The sequence below is a fragment of the Salmo salar genome, chromosome 22, assembly GCF_965601325.2.
Source record: "Salmo salar chromosome 22, fSalSal1, whole genome shotgun sequence".
NCBI classification, from domain to species: Eukaryota; Metazoa; Chordata; class Actinopteri; order Salmoniformes; family Salmonidae; genus Salmo; species Salmo salar.
Window position 1 is genome coordinate 65,094,019 of NC_138312.1, and position 15,565 is coordinate 65,109,583.

A 15,565-nucleotide genomic window follows, 5' to 3' on the forward strand; every position below is an offset into this window, starting at 1 on the left:
ATTGATCAGAAATACAGTGTAGACATTGTTAATGTTGTAAATGACTATTGTAGTTGAAAACGGCTAATTTTTAATGGGATATCTACATAGGCGTACAGAGGCCCATTATCAGCAACCATCACTCCTGTGTTCCAATGGCACGTTGTGTTAGCTAATCCAAGTTTATCATTTTAAAAGGCTAATTGATCATTAGAAAACCCTTTTGCAATTATGTTAGCATAGCTGAAAACCTTTCTAAACAAAGAAGCAATAAAACTGGCCGCCTTTAGACTAGTTGAGTATCTGGAGCATCAGCATTTGTTGGTTCGATTACAGGCTCAAAATGGCCAGAAACAAAGACCTTTCTTCTGAAACTCGTCAGTCTATTCTTGTTCTGAGAAATGGAGGCTATTCCATGAGAGAAATTGCCAAGGAACTGAAGATCTCGTGCAACGCTGTGTACTACTGCCTTCACAGAACAGAGCAAACTGGCTCTAACCAGAATAGAAAGAGGAGTGGGAGGCCCCGGTGCACAACTGAGCAAGAGGACAAGTACAGGCAGAGTTGCAAAGAAAAAGCCATATCTCAGACTGGCCAATGAAAAGAAAGATTAAGATGGGCAAAAGAACACAGACACTGAAAAGAGGAAGATTGGAAAAAAGTGTGATGGAGAAACAAATCTAAGTTTGAGGTGTTCGGATCACAAAGAAGAACATTCGTGAGACGCAGAAGAAATGAAAAGATGCTGGAGGACTGAACCATCTGTCATCATGGTGGAGGCAATGTGATGGTCCGGGGCTGCTTTGGTGGTGGTAAAGTGGGAGATTTGTACAGGGTAAAAGGGATCTTGAAGAAGGAAGGCTATCACTCCATTTTGCAACGCCATGCCATACCCTGTGGACGGTCCTTAACTGGAGACAATTTCCTCCTACAACAGGACAATGACCCAAAGCACAGCTCCAAACTATGCAAGAAATATTTAGGGAAGAAGCAGTCAGCTGGTATTCTGTCTATAATGGAGTGGCCAGCACCGTCACCGGATCTCAACCCTATTGAGCTGTTGTGGGAGCAGCTTGGGGTGAAATCTCTTCAGATTACTTCAACAAATTGACGACTAGAATGCCAAAGGTCTGCAAAGCTGTAATTGCTGCAAATGGAGGATTCTTTGACGAAAGCAACATTTTTGAAGGACACAATTATTATTTCAATTAAAAAATCATTATTTATAACCTTGTCAATGTCTTGACTATATTTCCTATTCATTTTGCAACTCATTTCATGTATGTTTTCATGGAAAACAAGGACATTTCTAAGTGACCCCAAACTTTTGAACGGTAGTGTATATACCCATGTTTTTAAACACAACATCTTCCAGGACTCTAGCTCAAACAATATGGCCACCATGATCCAATGAGGTTGCATGGATGGTTTTTCCTGTCCAACGGCACCAACGTGCGTGTGCGTGCGTGTGCGTGCGCGTGCGTGCGTGCTCCTACTGGTTGTTTGGGTCGTCTGTTGTGGTCCACCATATCCAGCAGGGGGAAGTATTCTGTCAACATGTCGATGCTCACCACATTCTGGAAGCCCAGACTGGAGGGACGTTAAGGATCAACATGATAACATCTATAACATACCAAACATTTATTTATTTAACCTTTATTTAACTAGGCAAGTCGGTTTAAGAAACAAATTCTTATTTACTTTGACAGCCTACCCCGGACGACACTGGGCCAATTGTGCGCCGCTCTACGGGACTCCCAATCACGGCCAGATGTGATACAGCCTAGATTCAAACCAGGGATTGTAGTGACGCCTCTTGCACTGAGATGCAGTGCCTTAGACCACTGCCCCACTTGGGAGCCCAACATTAGGAATACCTTCATAATATTTACTGGTACCCCACCCTCTTTTGCCCTCAGAACAGCCTCAATTCGTCGGGGCATGGACTCTACAAGGTATCGAAAGCATTCCACAGGGATGCTGACCCATGTTGACTCCAATGCTTCACACAGTTGTATCAAATTGGCTGGATGTCCTTTGGGTGGTGGACCATTCTTGATACACATGGGTGTGAAAAACCCATCAACCTTGCAGTTCTTGACACAAACCGTTCAAAGGCACTTAAATGTTTTGTCTTGCCCATTCACCCTCTGAATGGCACACATTCACAATCCATGTCTCAAGGCTTGAAAGTCCTTATTTTTCCCATCTCCTCCCCTTCATTAACACTGATTGAAGTAGATTTAACAAGTAACATCAATAAGGGATCATAGATTTCACTTGGATTCGCCTGGTCAGTCTATGTCATGGAATACTCTTAATGTTTTGTCTACTCAGTGGAATTTCCAGTTTATACTCTATCACTCTATGGCTGACGATGCTGTGTTTAGGTTTGCCAGCCCCCGGGCTGAAGCAGTAGGCCAAACCTTTATCTGGATGACAAGCCCCAGGCTGAAGCAGTAGGCCAAACCTTTATCTGGATGACAAGCCCTCAGGCTGAATCAGTAGGCCAAACCTTTATCTGGATAACAAGCCCCAGGCTGAATCAGTAGGCCAAACCTTTATCTGGATGACAAGCCCTCAGGCTGAATCAGTAGGCCAAACCTTTATCTGGATAACAAGCCCCAGGCTGAAGCAGTAGGCCAAACCTTTATCTGGATAACAAGCCCTCAGGCTGAATCAGTAGGCCAAACCTTTATCTGGATGACAAGCCCCAGGCTGAAGCAGTAGGCCAAACCTTTATCTGGATGACAAGCCCTCAGGCTGAATCAGTAGGCCAAACCTTTATCTGGATAACAAGCCCCAGGCTGAAGCAGTAGGCTAAACCTTTATCTGGATAACAAGCCCCAGGCTGAATCAGTAGGCCAAACCTTTATCTGGATGACAAGCCCCAGGCTGAATCAGTAGACTACAAACCTTTATCTGGATGACAAGCCCCAGGCTGAAGCAGTAGGCCAAACCTTTATCTGGAGGACAAGCCCCAGGCTGAAGCAGTAGGCCAAACCTTTATCTGGATGACAAGCCCTCAGGCTGAATCAGTAGGCCAAACCTTTATCTGGATAACAAGCCCCAGGCTGAAGCAGTAGGCCAAACCTTTATCTGGATAACAACATCATCTGCTCTTATCATCGTCATCGGTGCAGCAAATTTTGTTGGCTTCACCTAAAATGCCCCCCAGTTCTCAGAGCACTATTATAAGCTCTCATTACTGTCCCTGGACCTGCCAGGCTGTCACCCAGTAATCACAGAGACCTTGAATATATGGTCGAGCAGATGAACCAGGGTTATAAAATACGACCGGCTGTACAGCCACGTGGTCTCACTGATCAACATAGAACTACCCCTCTAAGAAAGACTAAAGGCTTTGATTGATGTTTTAAATGCCGATAGTTTTTTAGTCAGCTACTCACACTGGCTGAGTAACTATATACATCTGGTGATGATGGCACAGTGAAACAGCAGAGTTAGAAGTGATTAGACAGATACTTGTTAGCGATATCCAGTACAGGTCCTTGTCCTGACACCAGAACACATTTCTCATGGTACTTCGTGAACATCCTGAGAGGACTGTGAGACAGCATCACCTGGTCCTGGGAGATCTACGAGAGAAAGACACAACGCAGATACAAAGTTATCAAACAGAGTGGCTGCTGCCTGAAACCACGGCCTGAAACCACGGCCTGAAACCACAGCCTGAAACCACAGCCTGAAACCACCGCCTGAAACCACAAACCACAGCCTGAAACCACAGCCTGAAACCACAAACCACAGCCTGAAACCACCGCCTGAAACCACCGCCTGAAACCACCGCCTGAAACCACCGCCTGAAACCACAGCCTGAAACCACAGCCTGAAACCACCAAACCACAGCCTGAAACCACAGCCTGAAACCACAAACCACCGCCTGAAACCACCGCCTGAAACCACCGCCTGAAACCACAGCCTGAAACCACCGCCTGAAACCTCAGCCTGAAACCACCGCCTGCACAGCCTGAAACCACAAACCACAGCCTGAAACCACAGCCTGACACCACATCCTGAAACCACAAACCACAGCCTGAAACCACAGACTGAAACCTGAAACCACTGCCTGAAACCTGAAACCACAGCCTGAAACCACCGCCTGAAACCACAGCCTGAAACCACATCCTGAAACCACAAACCACAGCCTGAACCACAGCCTGAAACCACATCCTGAAACCACAAACCACAGCCTGAAACCACAGCCTGAAACTTGAAACCACCGCCTGAAACCACCGCCTGAAACCACAGCCTGAAACCACTGCCTGAAACCACAGCCTGAAACCACCGCCTGAAACCACATCCTGAAACCACAAACCACAGCCTGAAACCACAGCCTGAAACTTGAAACCACCGCCTGAAACCACAGCCTGAAACCACTGCCTGAAACCACCGCCTGAAACCACAGCCTGAAACCACCACCTGAAACCACAGCCTGAAACCACAGACTGAAACCACGGCCTGAAACCACGGCCTGAAACCACAGCCTGAAACCACGGCCTGAAACCACGGCCTGAAACCACAGCCTGAAACCACAAACCACAGCCTGAAACCACAGCCTGAAACCACAGCCTGAAACCACAAACCACAGCCTGAAACCACAGCCTGAAACCACAGCCTGAAACCACAAACCACAGCCTGAAACCACAGCCTGAAACCACAGCCTGAAACCACCGCCTGAAACCACCGCCTGAAACCACGGCCTGAAACCACGGCCTGAAACCACAGCCTGAAACCACAAACCACAGCCTGAAACCACAGCCTGAAACCACAGCCTGAAACCACAAACCACAGCCTGAAACCACAGCCTGAAACCACAGCCTGAAACCACCGCCTGAAACCACAGCCTGAAACCACAGCCTGAAACCACAAACCACAGCCTGCAACCACAGCCTGACACCACATCCTGAAACCACAAACCACAGCCTGAAACCACAGCCTGAAAGCACAGCCTGAAACCTGAAACCACCGCCTGAAACCACCGCCTGAAACCACAGCCTGAAACCACCGCCTGAAACCACAGCCTGAAACCACAGCCTGAAACCACATCCTGAAACCACAAACCACAGCCTGAAACCACCGCCTGAAACCACAGCCTGAAACGACAGGCTGAAACCACATCCTGAAACCACAAACCACAGCCTGAAACCACAGCCTGAAACCACAAACCACAGCCTGAAACCACAGCCTGAAACCACAGCCTGAAACCACATCCTGAAACCACAAACCACAGCCTGAAACCTGAAACCACCGCCTGAAACCACAGCCTGAAACCACCGCCTGAAACCACAGCCTGAAACCACAGACTGAATCCACCGCCTGAAACCACAGCCTGAAACCACAGCCTGAAACCACGGCCTGAAACCACGGCCTGAAACCACAGCCTGAAACCACAAACCACAGCCTGAAACCACAGCCTGAAACCACAAACCACAGCCTGAAACCACAGCCTGAAACCTGAAACCACAGCCTGAAACCACAGCCTGAAACCACAGCCTGAAACCACCGCCTGAAACCACAGCCTGAAACCACAGCCTGAAACCACCGCCTGAAACCACAGCCTGAAACCACCGCCTGAAACCACCGCCTGAAACCACAGCCTGAAACCACCGCCTGAAACCACAGCCTGAAACCACGGCCTGAAACCACGGCCTGAAACCACGGCCTGAAACCACAGCCTGAAACCACCCCAAACCACAGCCTGAAACCACAGCCTGAAACCACAGCCTGAAACCACGCCAAACCACAGCCTGAAACCACAGCCTGAAACCACCGCCTGAAACCACAGCCTGAAACCACCGCCTGAAACCACGGCCTGAAACCACAGCCTGAAACCACAGCCTGAAACCACCGCGCCTGAAACCACGGCCTGAAACCACGGCCTGAAACCACGGCCTGAAACCACGGCCTGAAACCACAGCCTGAAACCACAAACCACAGCCTGAAACCACAGCCTGAAACCACAGCCTGAAACCTGAAACCACCGCCTGAAACCACCGCCTGAAACCACAGCCTGAAACCACCGCCTGAAACCACCGCCTGAAACCACAGCCTGAAACCACATCCTGAAACCACAAACCACAGCCTGAAACCACAGCCTGAAACCTGAAACCACCGCCTGAAACCACAGCCTGAAACCACAGACTGAAACCACCGCCTGAAACCACAGCCTGAAACCACCGCCTGAAACCACCGCCTGAAACCACAGCCTGAAACCACCGCCTGAAACCACAGCCTGAAACCACAGCCTGAAACCACATCCTGAAACCACAAACCACAGCCTGAAACCACAGCCTGAAACCTGAAACCACCGCCTGAAACCACAGCCTGAAACCACAGACTGAAACCACCGCCTGAAACCACAGCCTGAAACCACAGCCTGAAACCACAGCCTGAAACCACCGCCAGACTCCCAGGGTTAGACTCCCAGGGTTAGGGGTTAGACTCCCAGGGTTAGGGGTTAGACTCCCAGGGGTCAGACTCCCAGGGTTAGGGGTTAGACTCCTAGGGGTTAGACTCCCAGGGGTTAGGGGTTAGACTCCCAGGGGTTAGGGGTTAGACTCCCAGGGGTTAGGGGTTAGACTCCCAGGGGTTAGACTCCCAGGGGTTAGACTCCCAGGGTTAGGGGTTAGACTCCCAGGGTTAGGGGTTAGACTCCCAGGGTTAGGGGTTAGACTCCCAGGGTTAGGGGTTAGACTCCCAGGGTCAGGGGTTAGACTCCCAGGGTTAGGGGTCAGACTCCCAGGGTTAGGGGTTAGACTCCCAGGGTTAGACTCCCAGGGTTAGACTCCCAGGGTTAGGGGTTAGACTCCCAGGGGTTAGACTCCCAGGGGTTAGACTCCCAGGGTTAGGGGTTAGACTCCCAGGGTTAGACTCCCAGGGTTAGGGGTTAGACTCCCAGGGTCAGGGGTTAGACTCCCAGGGTTAGACTCCCAGGGTCAGGGGTTAGACTCCCAGGGTTAGACTCCCAGGGTTAGACTCCCATGGTTAGGGGTTAGACTCCCAGGGTCAGGGGTTAGACTCCCAGGGTCAGGGGTTAGACTCCCAGGGTTAGGGGTTAGACTCCCAGGGTTAGGGGTCAGACTCCCAGGGTTAGGGGTTAGACTCCCAGGGTTAGACTCCCAGGGTTAGGGGTCAGACTCCCAGGGTTAGGGGTTAGACTCCCAGGGTTAGGGGTTAGACTCCCAGGGGTTAGACTCCCAGGGTTAGGGGTTAGACTCCCAGGGGTTAGACTCCCAGGGTTAGGGGTTAGACTCCCAGGGGTTAGACTCCCAGGGTTAGACTCCCAGGGCTAGGGGTTAGACTCCCAGGGCTAGGGGTTAGACTCCCAGGGTTAGACTCCCAGGGCTAGGGGTTAGACTCCCAGGGTTAGGGGTTAGACTCCCAGGGGTTAGACTCCCAGGGTTAGGGGTTAGACTCCCAGGGGTTAGACTCCCAGGGTTAGACTCCCAGGGCTAGGGGTTAGACTCCCAGGGTTAGACTCCCAGGGCTAGGGGTTAGACTCCCAGGGTTAGACTCCCAGGGTTAGGGGTTAGACTCCCAGGGTTAGACTCCCAGGGCTAGGGGTCAGAGGGGAGGGTTAGGGGTCAGAGGGGAGGGCTAGGGGTCAGAGGGGAGGGCTAGGGGTCAGAGGGGAGGGTTAGGGGTCAGAGGTTAAGGTTAGGGTTGGACTCACAGGGTTAGGGTTCAGAGGTTAAGGTTAGGGTTGGATTCACAGGGTTAGGGTTCAGAGGTTAAGGTTAGGGTTGGACTCACAGGCACTCCCAGTATTTGAGACAGTTGATCAGCCTTCTTCTGACGGAGACAGTTTCCAGCGTTGGTGACAAACACCACAGGAACCAAGAACTGTCCTCTGGAGTCCACCAACTTCTGAAAGGCCTTTTTAGCGGCTGGAATAGGAGTCTTCCCCCGGACCAGCACCCCATCGATGTCAAACAGCAGGCCGAACCCTGGCTGGATCTAGAGCACAGGAGGATCAGAGACACTTCTGAGAAAGGCATTGGACAAACCATAGAACAAATACTGTACAAACCTTCTTTTAGTTGTTGTTTTTTAGTTTGGATTGATTTCGTTTTTACATTACAGGTGTTGTCACACACAAACCATCCATGCGTGGCATCACAGCAAAACGGCAAGATCTGGTCCTGATCTGCACAACCAAAAGCAAACAGACCCAGACAGACCCAGACAGACCCAGACAGACCCAGACAGACCCTGACAGACCCAAACAGAACCTGACAGACCCTGACAGACCCAAACAGACCCAGGCAGACCCAGACAGACCCAGACAGACCCAGACAGACCAAGACAGACCCACCCTAACCTGCACTGCAAAGAATAATAAAGGATTCTCAGAGCAAAATACTAAACAATGATTTATAGCTTTATAAACCAGCATCATCCCGGCTTTATACACCAGCATCATCCCAGCTTTATACACCAGCATCATCCCAGCTTATAAACCAGCATCATCCCAGCTTTATCAACCAGCATCATCCCGGCTTTATCAACCAGCATCATCCAAGTTTAATAAACCAGCATCATCCCGGCTTTATACACCAGCATCATCCCAGCTTTATACACCAGCATCATCCCATCTTTATACACCAGCATCATCCCAGCTTATAAACCAGCATCATCCCAGCTTTATAAACCAGCATCATCCCAGCTTTATAAACCAGCATCGTCCCAGCTTTATAAATCATCATCATCCCGTCTTTATAAACCAGCATCATCCCAGCTTTACAAACCAGCATCATCCCAGTTTAATAAACCAGCATCATCCCAGCTTTATAAACCAGCATCATCCCAGTTTAATAAACCCAGCATCATCCCAGCTTCATAAACCAGCATCATCCCAGATTTATAAACCAGCATCATCCCAGCTTTATAAACCAGCATCATCCCAGCTTTATAAACCAGCAGCATCCCAGCTTTATAAACCAGCATCATCCCAGCTTTATAAACCAGCATCATCCCAGCTTTATAAACCAGCATCATCTCAGCTTTATCAACCAGCATCATCCCAGCTTTATCAACCAGCCACATCCCAGTTGTATAAACCAGCATCATCCTGGCTTTATAAACCAGCATCATCCCAGCTTTATAAACCAGCAGCATCCCAGCTTTATAAACCAGCATCATCTCAGCTTTATAAACCAGCATCATCCCAGTTTATAAACCAGCATCATCACCGCTTTATAAACCAGCAGCATCTTAGCTTTATAAACCAGCATCATCCCAGCTTTATAAACCAGCATCATCCCACCTTTATAAACCAGCATCATCCCAGCCTTATCAGCCAGCATCATCCCAGTTGTATAAACCAGCATCATCCCAGCTTTATAAACCAGCATCATCCCAGCTTTATAAACCAGCATCATCTCAGCTTTATAAACCAGCATCATCCCAGTTTATAAACCAGCATCATCCCGGCTTTATAAACCAGCAGCACCTTAGCTTTATCAACCAGCATCATCACAGCTTTATAAACCAGCATCATCCCAGCCTTATCAGCCAGCATCATCCCAGTTGTATAAACCAGCATCATCCCAGCTTTATAAACCAGCATCATCCCAGCTTTATCAACCAGCCACATCCCAGTTGTATAAACCAGCATCATCCTGGCTTTATAAACCAGCATCATCCCAGCTTTATAAACCAGCAGCATCCCAGCTTTATAAACCAGCATCATCTCAGCTTTATAAACCAGCATCATCCCAGTTTATAAACCAGCATCATCACCGCTTTATAAACCAGCAGCATCTTAGCTTTGTAAACCAGCATCATCCCAGCTTTATCAACCAGCATCATCCCAGGTTATAAACCAGCATCATCCCAGCTATATCAACCAGCATCATCCCAGTTGTATAAACCAGCATCATCCCGGCTTTATAAACCAGCATCATCCCAGCCTTATCAGCCAGCATCATCCCAGTTGTATAAACCAGCATCATCCCAGCTTTATAAGCCAGCATCATCCCACCTTTATAAACCAGCATCATCCCAGCTTTATAAACCAGCATCATCCCAGTTTATAAACCAGCATCATCCCGGCTTTATAGACCAGCATCATCCCAGCTTTATAAACCAGCTTCATCCCAGTTTATAAACCAGCATCATCCCAGTTTATAAACCAGCATCATCCCGGCTTTATAAACCAGCATCATCCCAGTTTAATAAACCAGCGTCATCCCAGCTTTATAAACCAGCATCATCCCAGCTTTATAAACCAGCATCATCCCACCTTTATAAACCAGCATCATCCCAGCCTTATCAGCCAGCATCATCCCAGTTGTATAAACCAGCATCATCCCAGCTTTATAAACCAGCATCATCCCACCTTTATAAACCAGCGTCATCCCAGCTTTATAAACCAGCATCATCCCACCTTTATAAACCAGCATCATCCCAGCTTTATAAACCAGCATCATCCCAGTTGTATAAACCAGCATCATCCCGGCTTTATAACCCAGCATCATCCCACCTTTATAAACCAGCATCATCCCAGCTTTATAAACCAGCATCATCCCAGTTTATAAACCAGCATCATCCCGGCTTTATAAACCAGCATCATCCCAGCTTTATAAACCAGCATCATCCCAGCTTTATAAACCAGCATCATCCCAGCTTTATAAACCAGCATCACCCCAGCTTTATAAACCAGCATCATCCCAATTCCCACGTTAGCCACGAACCCCCGGTGGCTTTGTCTGTTTGTCAGTGTTTTGATAAGAATGGTTTCCCGTCTATCTCACTCTGTTTCACACACTTGAGGATTATTAACAACTGACATCCGTCCTCTTTCCCAGGGGAGCACTCAGTTAAGATCCATCCCTACACACACACACACACACACACACACACACACACACACACACACACACACACACACACACACACACACACACACACACACACACACACACACACACGTCATTCCACCCTGACCAACATCAGCCACCCTGACTCAACAATGTATTTCATAACTAGATTATGGATAAGGCTCAAATTCCTCAAAAATATAGAAATGATATAAAAGCCAGAATGATCAAGCAATTACATATCTACAGTACCACACCACTACATATCCGCAGTACATCACCACACCACTACATATCTACATCACCACACCACTACATATCCACAGTACATCACCACACCACTACATATCCACATCACCACACCACTACATATCCACATCACCACACCACTACATATCTACCTCACCACACCACTACATATCTACCTCACCACACCACTACATATCTACAGTACATCACCACACCACTACATATCCACATCACCACACCACTACATATCTACAGTACATCACCACACCACTACATATCTACATCACCTCACCACTACATATCTACCACACCACTACATATCTACATCACCACACCACTACATATCCACATCACCACACCACTACATATCCACATCACCACACCACTACATAACATGTGTGAAATGCTTGATAATGTATATGATATCAACAGAGACTTATATTTACTGGGTGATATAAATATTGACTTGCTTTCATCAAGCTGCCCACTCGAGAAAAAGCAGTATCCAGATCCATAGGATGTAGTGATCACAATATAGCAGCCATATCTAGGAAAACCAAAGTTCCAAAGGCTGGGCCTAATATAGTGTATAAGAGGTCACACAATAAGTTTTGTAGGGATTCATATGTTGATGATGTAAAGAATATGTGTTGGTCTGTGGTGTGTAATGAGGAGCAAACAGACGCTGAACTGGACACATTTATGAAAATGTTTATTCCAGTTACTAATAAACACCCATTAAGAAAATGACTGTTAAAACTGTTAAATCCCTGTGGATTGATTAGGAATTGAATAATGGTATGGTTGAGAGGGACGAGGGTAAAGGAATGGCAAATAAGTCAGGCTGCACAACCGACTGGTAAACGTACTGCAGATTGAGAAATCATGTGACTAAACTGAATAAAAAGGATAAGAAACTACACTGTGAAACCAAGATAAATGACATAAAGAACGATAATAAAAAGATTGGAGCATCTTAAATGAAATTCTGGCAAAAAAAGGCAAACTCAGCTCCATCATTCATTGAATCAGATGCTCATTCATCACTAAACCCACTGATATTGCCAAATTCTTTAATGATTTTTTCATTGGCAAGATTAGTAAATTTAGGCATGACATGTCAGCAACAAACGCTGACACTACACCTCAAGTATATCTGACCAAATTATGAAAGACAAGAATTGTAATTTTGAATTCCCTAAAGTGAGTGTGGAAGAAGTGAAAAAAGTATTGTTGTCTATCAACAATGACAAGCCACTAGGCTCTGACAACTTGGATGGAAAATTACTGAGGATAATAGCGGACGATATTGTCGCTTCTATTTGCCATATTTTCAATTTAAGCCTACTAGAAAGTGTGTGTCCTCAGGCTTGGAGGGAAGCTAAAGTCATCCCACTACCTAAGAACAGTAAAGCCCCCTCTACTCGAATCCCCGAGCTGACAAGGTACAAATCTGTCGTTCTGCCCTGAACAAGGCAGTTAACCCACTGTTCCTAGTTAAATAAAGGTCAAATAAAAATATCCGACCAATCAAATCAATTTGTATTTGTCACATGCGCCGAATACTTACCGTGAAATGCTTACTTACAAGCCCTTAAACAACAATGCGGTTCAAGAAATAGAGTTAAGAAAATATATACTAAATAAACTAAAGTATAAAATAAAATGAAAAAGTTGCACAATAAAATAACAAGAACGAGGCTATATACAGGGGGTACCAGTACGTTCTGGTATCATTACACCGCTATAACGTTATTATATCGATACATTGTATCAACCAACTACTGCGTAATGATGAGACTGTAACGTAACAACACTACCTTGTTATTTAACGTCGAGGCGCCGCATATCCCACACCTTGTCAGTAGAGTTCCCCGGTCCCCGGGCTGGCTGAGCAGGGTGTTCGCAGCCCGGTGTAGGACGCTCAGTGCCTTCATGATTCTGCTGCTCTGCGGTCCGGTTCTCTCCGCTGCCTCCTGTTTCTCTTATTTAGTTCAATCTTGTTCGAACCCTTCATATATCGCTGAAGGCATGATGTGACGTCACAGAGAAGGTGGTCCTATAAACACAGGCGGTAGAGCGGTGCGGCGGGGGAACAGTGCGGTGGGGGAGCGGTGCGGCGGGGGAACAGTGCGGTGGGGGAGCGGTGCGGCGGGGGAACAGTGCGGTGGGGGAGCGGTGCGGCGGGGGAACAGTGCGGTGGGGGAGCGGTGCGGCGGGGGAACAGTGCGGTGGGGGAGCGGTGCGGCGGGGGAACAGTGCGGTGGGGGAGCGGTGCGGCGGGGGAACAGTGCGGTGGGGGAGCGGTGCGGTGGGGGAGCCGATCTGTTTAGTAGTGGAACATCAAAGTGATCTTTAGCGGACGCGGGATTACAAAATCCCACAGGATTCACACGCTGCGCCACTAGACTGGATTCGACTGATTCAAAGAAACATTCATGCGTTTTGTACTACAGTATCTTGTATGAGAGAGCTAAACAGCTCATCTGGGGTCAGTGAGGCGCGTTATGCGTGTCATCTGACTCCAAAATGCCGCTGGTCCTGAATAGAGCAAAATGTGCTTCATAGGCCTTTTTGCATTCCTGTACGGTTATTCCTATCAGGCTACAATTATTAAAGTTCCAGACACACAAACTCAGTATTTATCAAGACTATAATTTATACAATTTCAATGAAGACATATAATGGTTTATTACGGATTTCAAGTGATCTATAAACACAAAAGGTGTCTAGTAACTGAGGATGCGGTTTTAGTTCCCCTTAAACCAGCCCTGATGACATCAGATTGAAGTTTGAAGACTTTGATATAGAGAATGTAAACCATTTCTGTTGACAATGTCAAGACACCTAACAAGAGGATGCAGACTACCCCAGACACACTGAAACACAGATTAGAACAGGGTTATTCTTCCTCACTAACAGATTAGAACAGGGTTATTCTTCCTCACTAAATACTAGATTAGAACAGGGTTATTCTTCCTCACTAACCACTAGATTAGAACAGGGTTATTCTTCCTCACTAACAGATTAGAACAGGGTTATTCTTCCTCACTAACAGATTAGAACAGGGTTATTCTTCCTCACTAACCACTAGATTAGAACAGGGTTATTCTTCCTCACTAACAGATTAGAACAGGGTTATTCTTCCTCACTAACCACTAGATTAGAACAGGGTTATTATTCCTCACTAACCACTAGATTAGAACAGGGTTTTGTTCCTCACTGACCACTAGATTAGAACAGGGTTATTCTTCCTCACTAACCACTAGATTAGAACAGGGTTATTCTTCCTCACTAACCACTAGATTAGAACAGGGTTATTCTTCCTCATTAACCACTAGATTAGAACAGGGTTATTCTTCCTCACTAACCACTAGATTAGAACAGGGTTATTCTTCCTCACTAACCACTGGATTAGAACAGGGTTGTTCTTCCTCACTAACAGATTAGAACAGGGTTATTCTTCCTCACTAACCACTGGATTAGAACAGGGTTATTCTTCCTCACTAACAGATTAGAACAGGGTTATTCTTCCTCACTAACCACTGGATTAGAACAGGGTTGTTCTTCCTCACTAACAGATTAGAACAGGGTTATGGTTCCTCACTAACCACTAGATTAGAACAGGGTTATTCTTCCTCACTAACCACTAGATTAGAACAGGGTTATTCTTCCTCACTACCCCCCCTAGATTAGAACAGGGTTATTCTTCCTCACTAACAGATTAGAACAGGGTTATTCTTCCTCACTAACAGATTAGAACAGGGTTATTCTTCCTCACTAACAGATTAGAACAGGGTTATTCTTCCTCACTAACAGATTAGAACAGGGTTATTATTCCTCACTAACAGATTAGAACAGGGTTATTCTTCCTCACTAACAGATTAGAACAGGGTTAATCTTCCTCACTAACCACTAGATTAGAACAGGGTTATAATTCCTCACTAACAGATTAGAACAGGGTTATGGTTCCTCACTAGCCTCTAGATTAGAACAGGGTTATTCTTCCTCACTAACAGATTAGAACAGGGTTATTCTTCCTCACTAACAGATTAGAACAGGGTTATTCTTCCTCACTAACAGATTAGAACAGGGTTATTCTTCCTCACTAACAAATTAGAACAGGGTTATTCTTCCTCACTAACAGATTAGAACAGGGTTATTCTTCCTCACTAACCACTAGATTAGAACAGGGTTATTATTCCTCACTAACAGATTAGAACAGGGTTATTCTTCCTCACTAGCCACTAGATTAGAACAGGGTTATCCTTCCTCACTAACAGATTAGAACAGGGTTATTCTTCCTCACTAACAGATTAGAACAGGGTTATTCTTCCTCACTAACAGATTAGAACAGGGTTATTCTTCCTCACTAACAGATTAGAACAGGGTTATTCTTCCTCACTAACAGATTAGAACAGGGTTAATCTTCCTCACTAACAGATTAGAACAGGGTTATTCTTCCTCACTAACAGATTAGAACAGGGTTATTC

The 15,565-nt window shown here is 46.6% G+C and overlaps 1 protein-coding gene across 1 annotated transcript in view; it reads right to left on the reverse strand.

The window, feature by feature from the left end:
• Nucleotides 1-13,045, reverse strand: part of LOC106593459 (haloacid dehalogenase-like hydrolase domain-containing 5) — a 34,900-nt gene extending 21,855 nt beyond the window's left edge. The window contains exons 1-4 of the mRNA XM_082967774.1: nucleotides 12,893-13,045; nucleotides 7,756-7,959; nucleotides 3,466-3,578; nucleotides 1,476-1,569 (exon numbers count right to left, since the gene is read on the reverse strand). Coding sequence (XP_082823900.1) covers nucleotides 1,476-1,569; nucleotides 3,466-3,578; nucleotides 7,756-7,959; nucleotides 12,893-13,009 — 528 coding nt within the window. The 5' untranslated portion in view covers nucleotides 13,010-13,045. The remainder of the gene's footprint in view (nucleotides 1-1,475; nucleotides 1,570-3,465; nucleotides 3,579-7,755; nucleotides 7,960-12,892) is intronic.
• Between the last annotated feature and the right edge of the window lie 2,520 nt (nucleotides 13,046-15,565).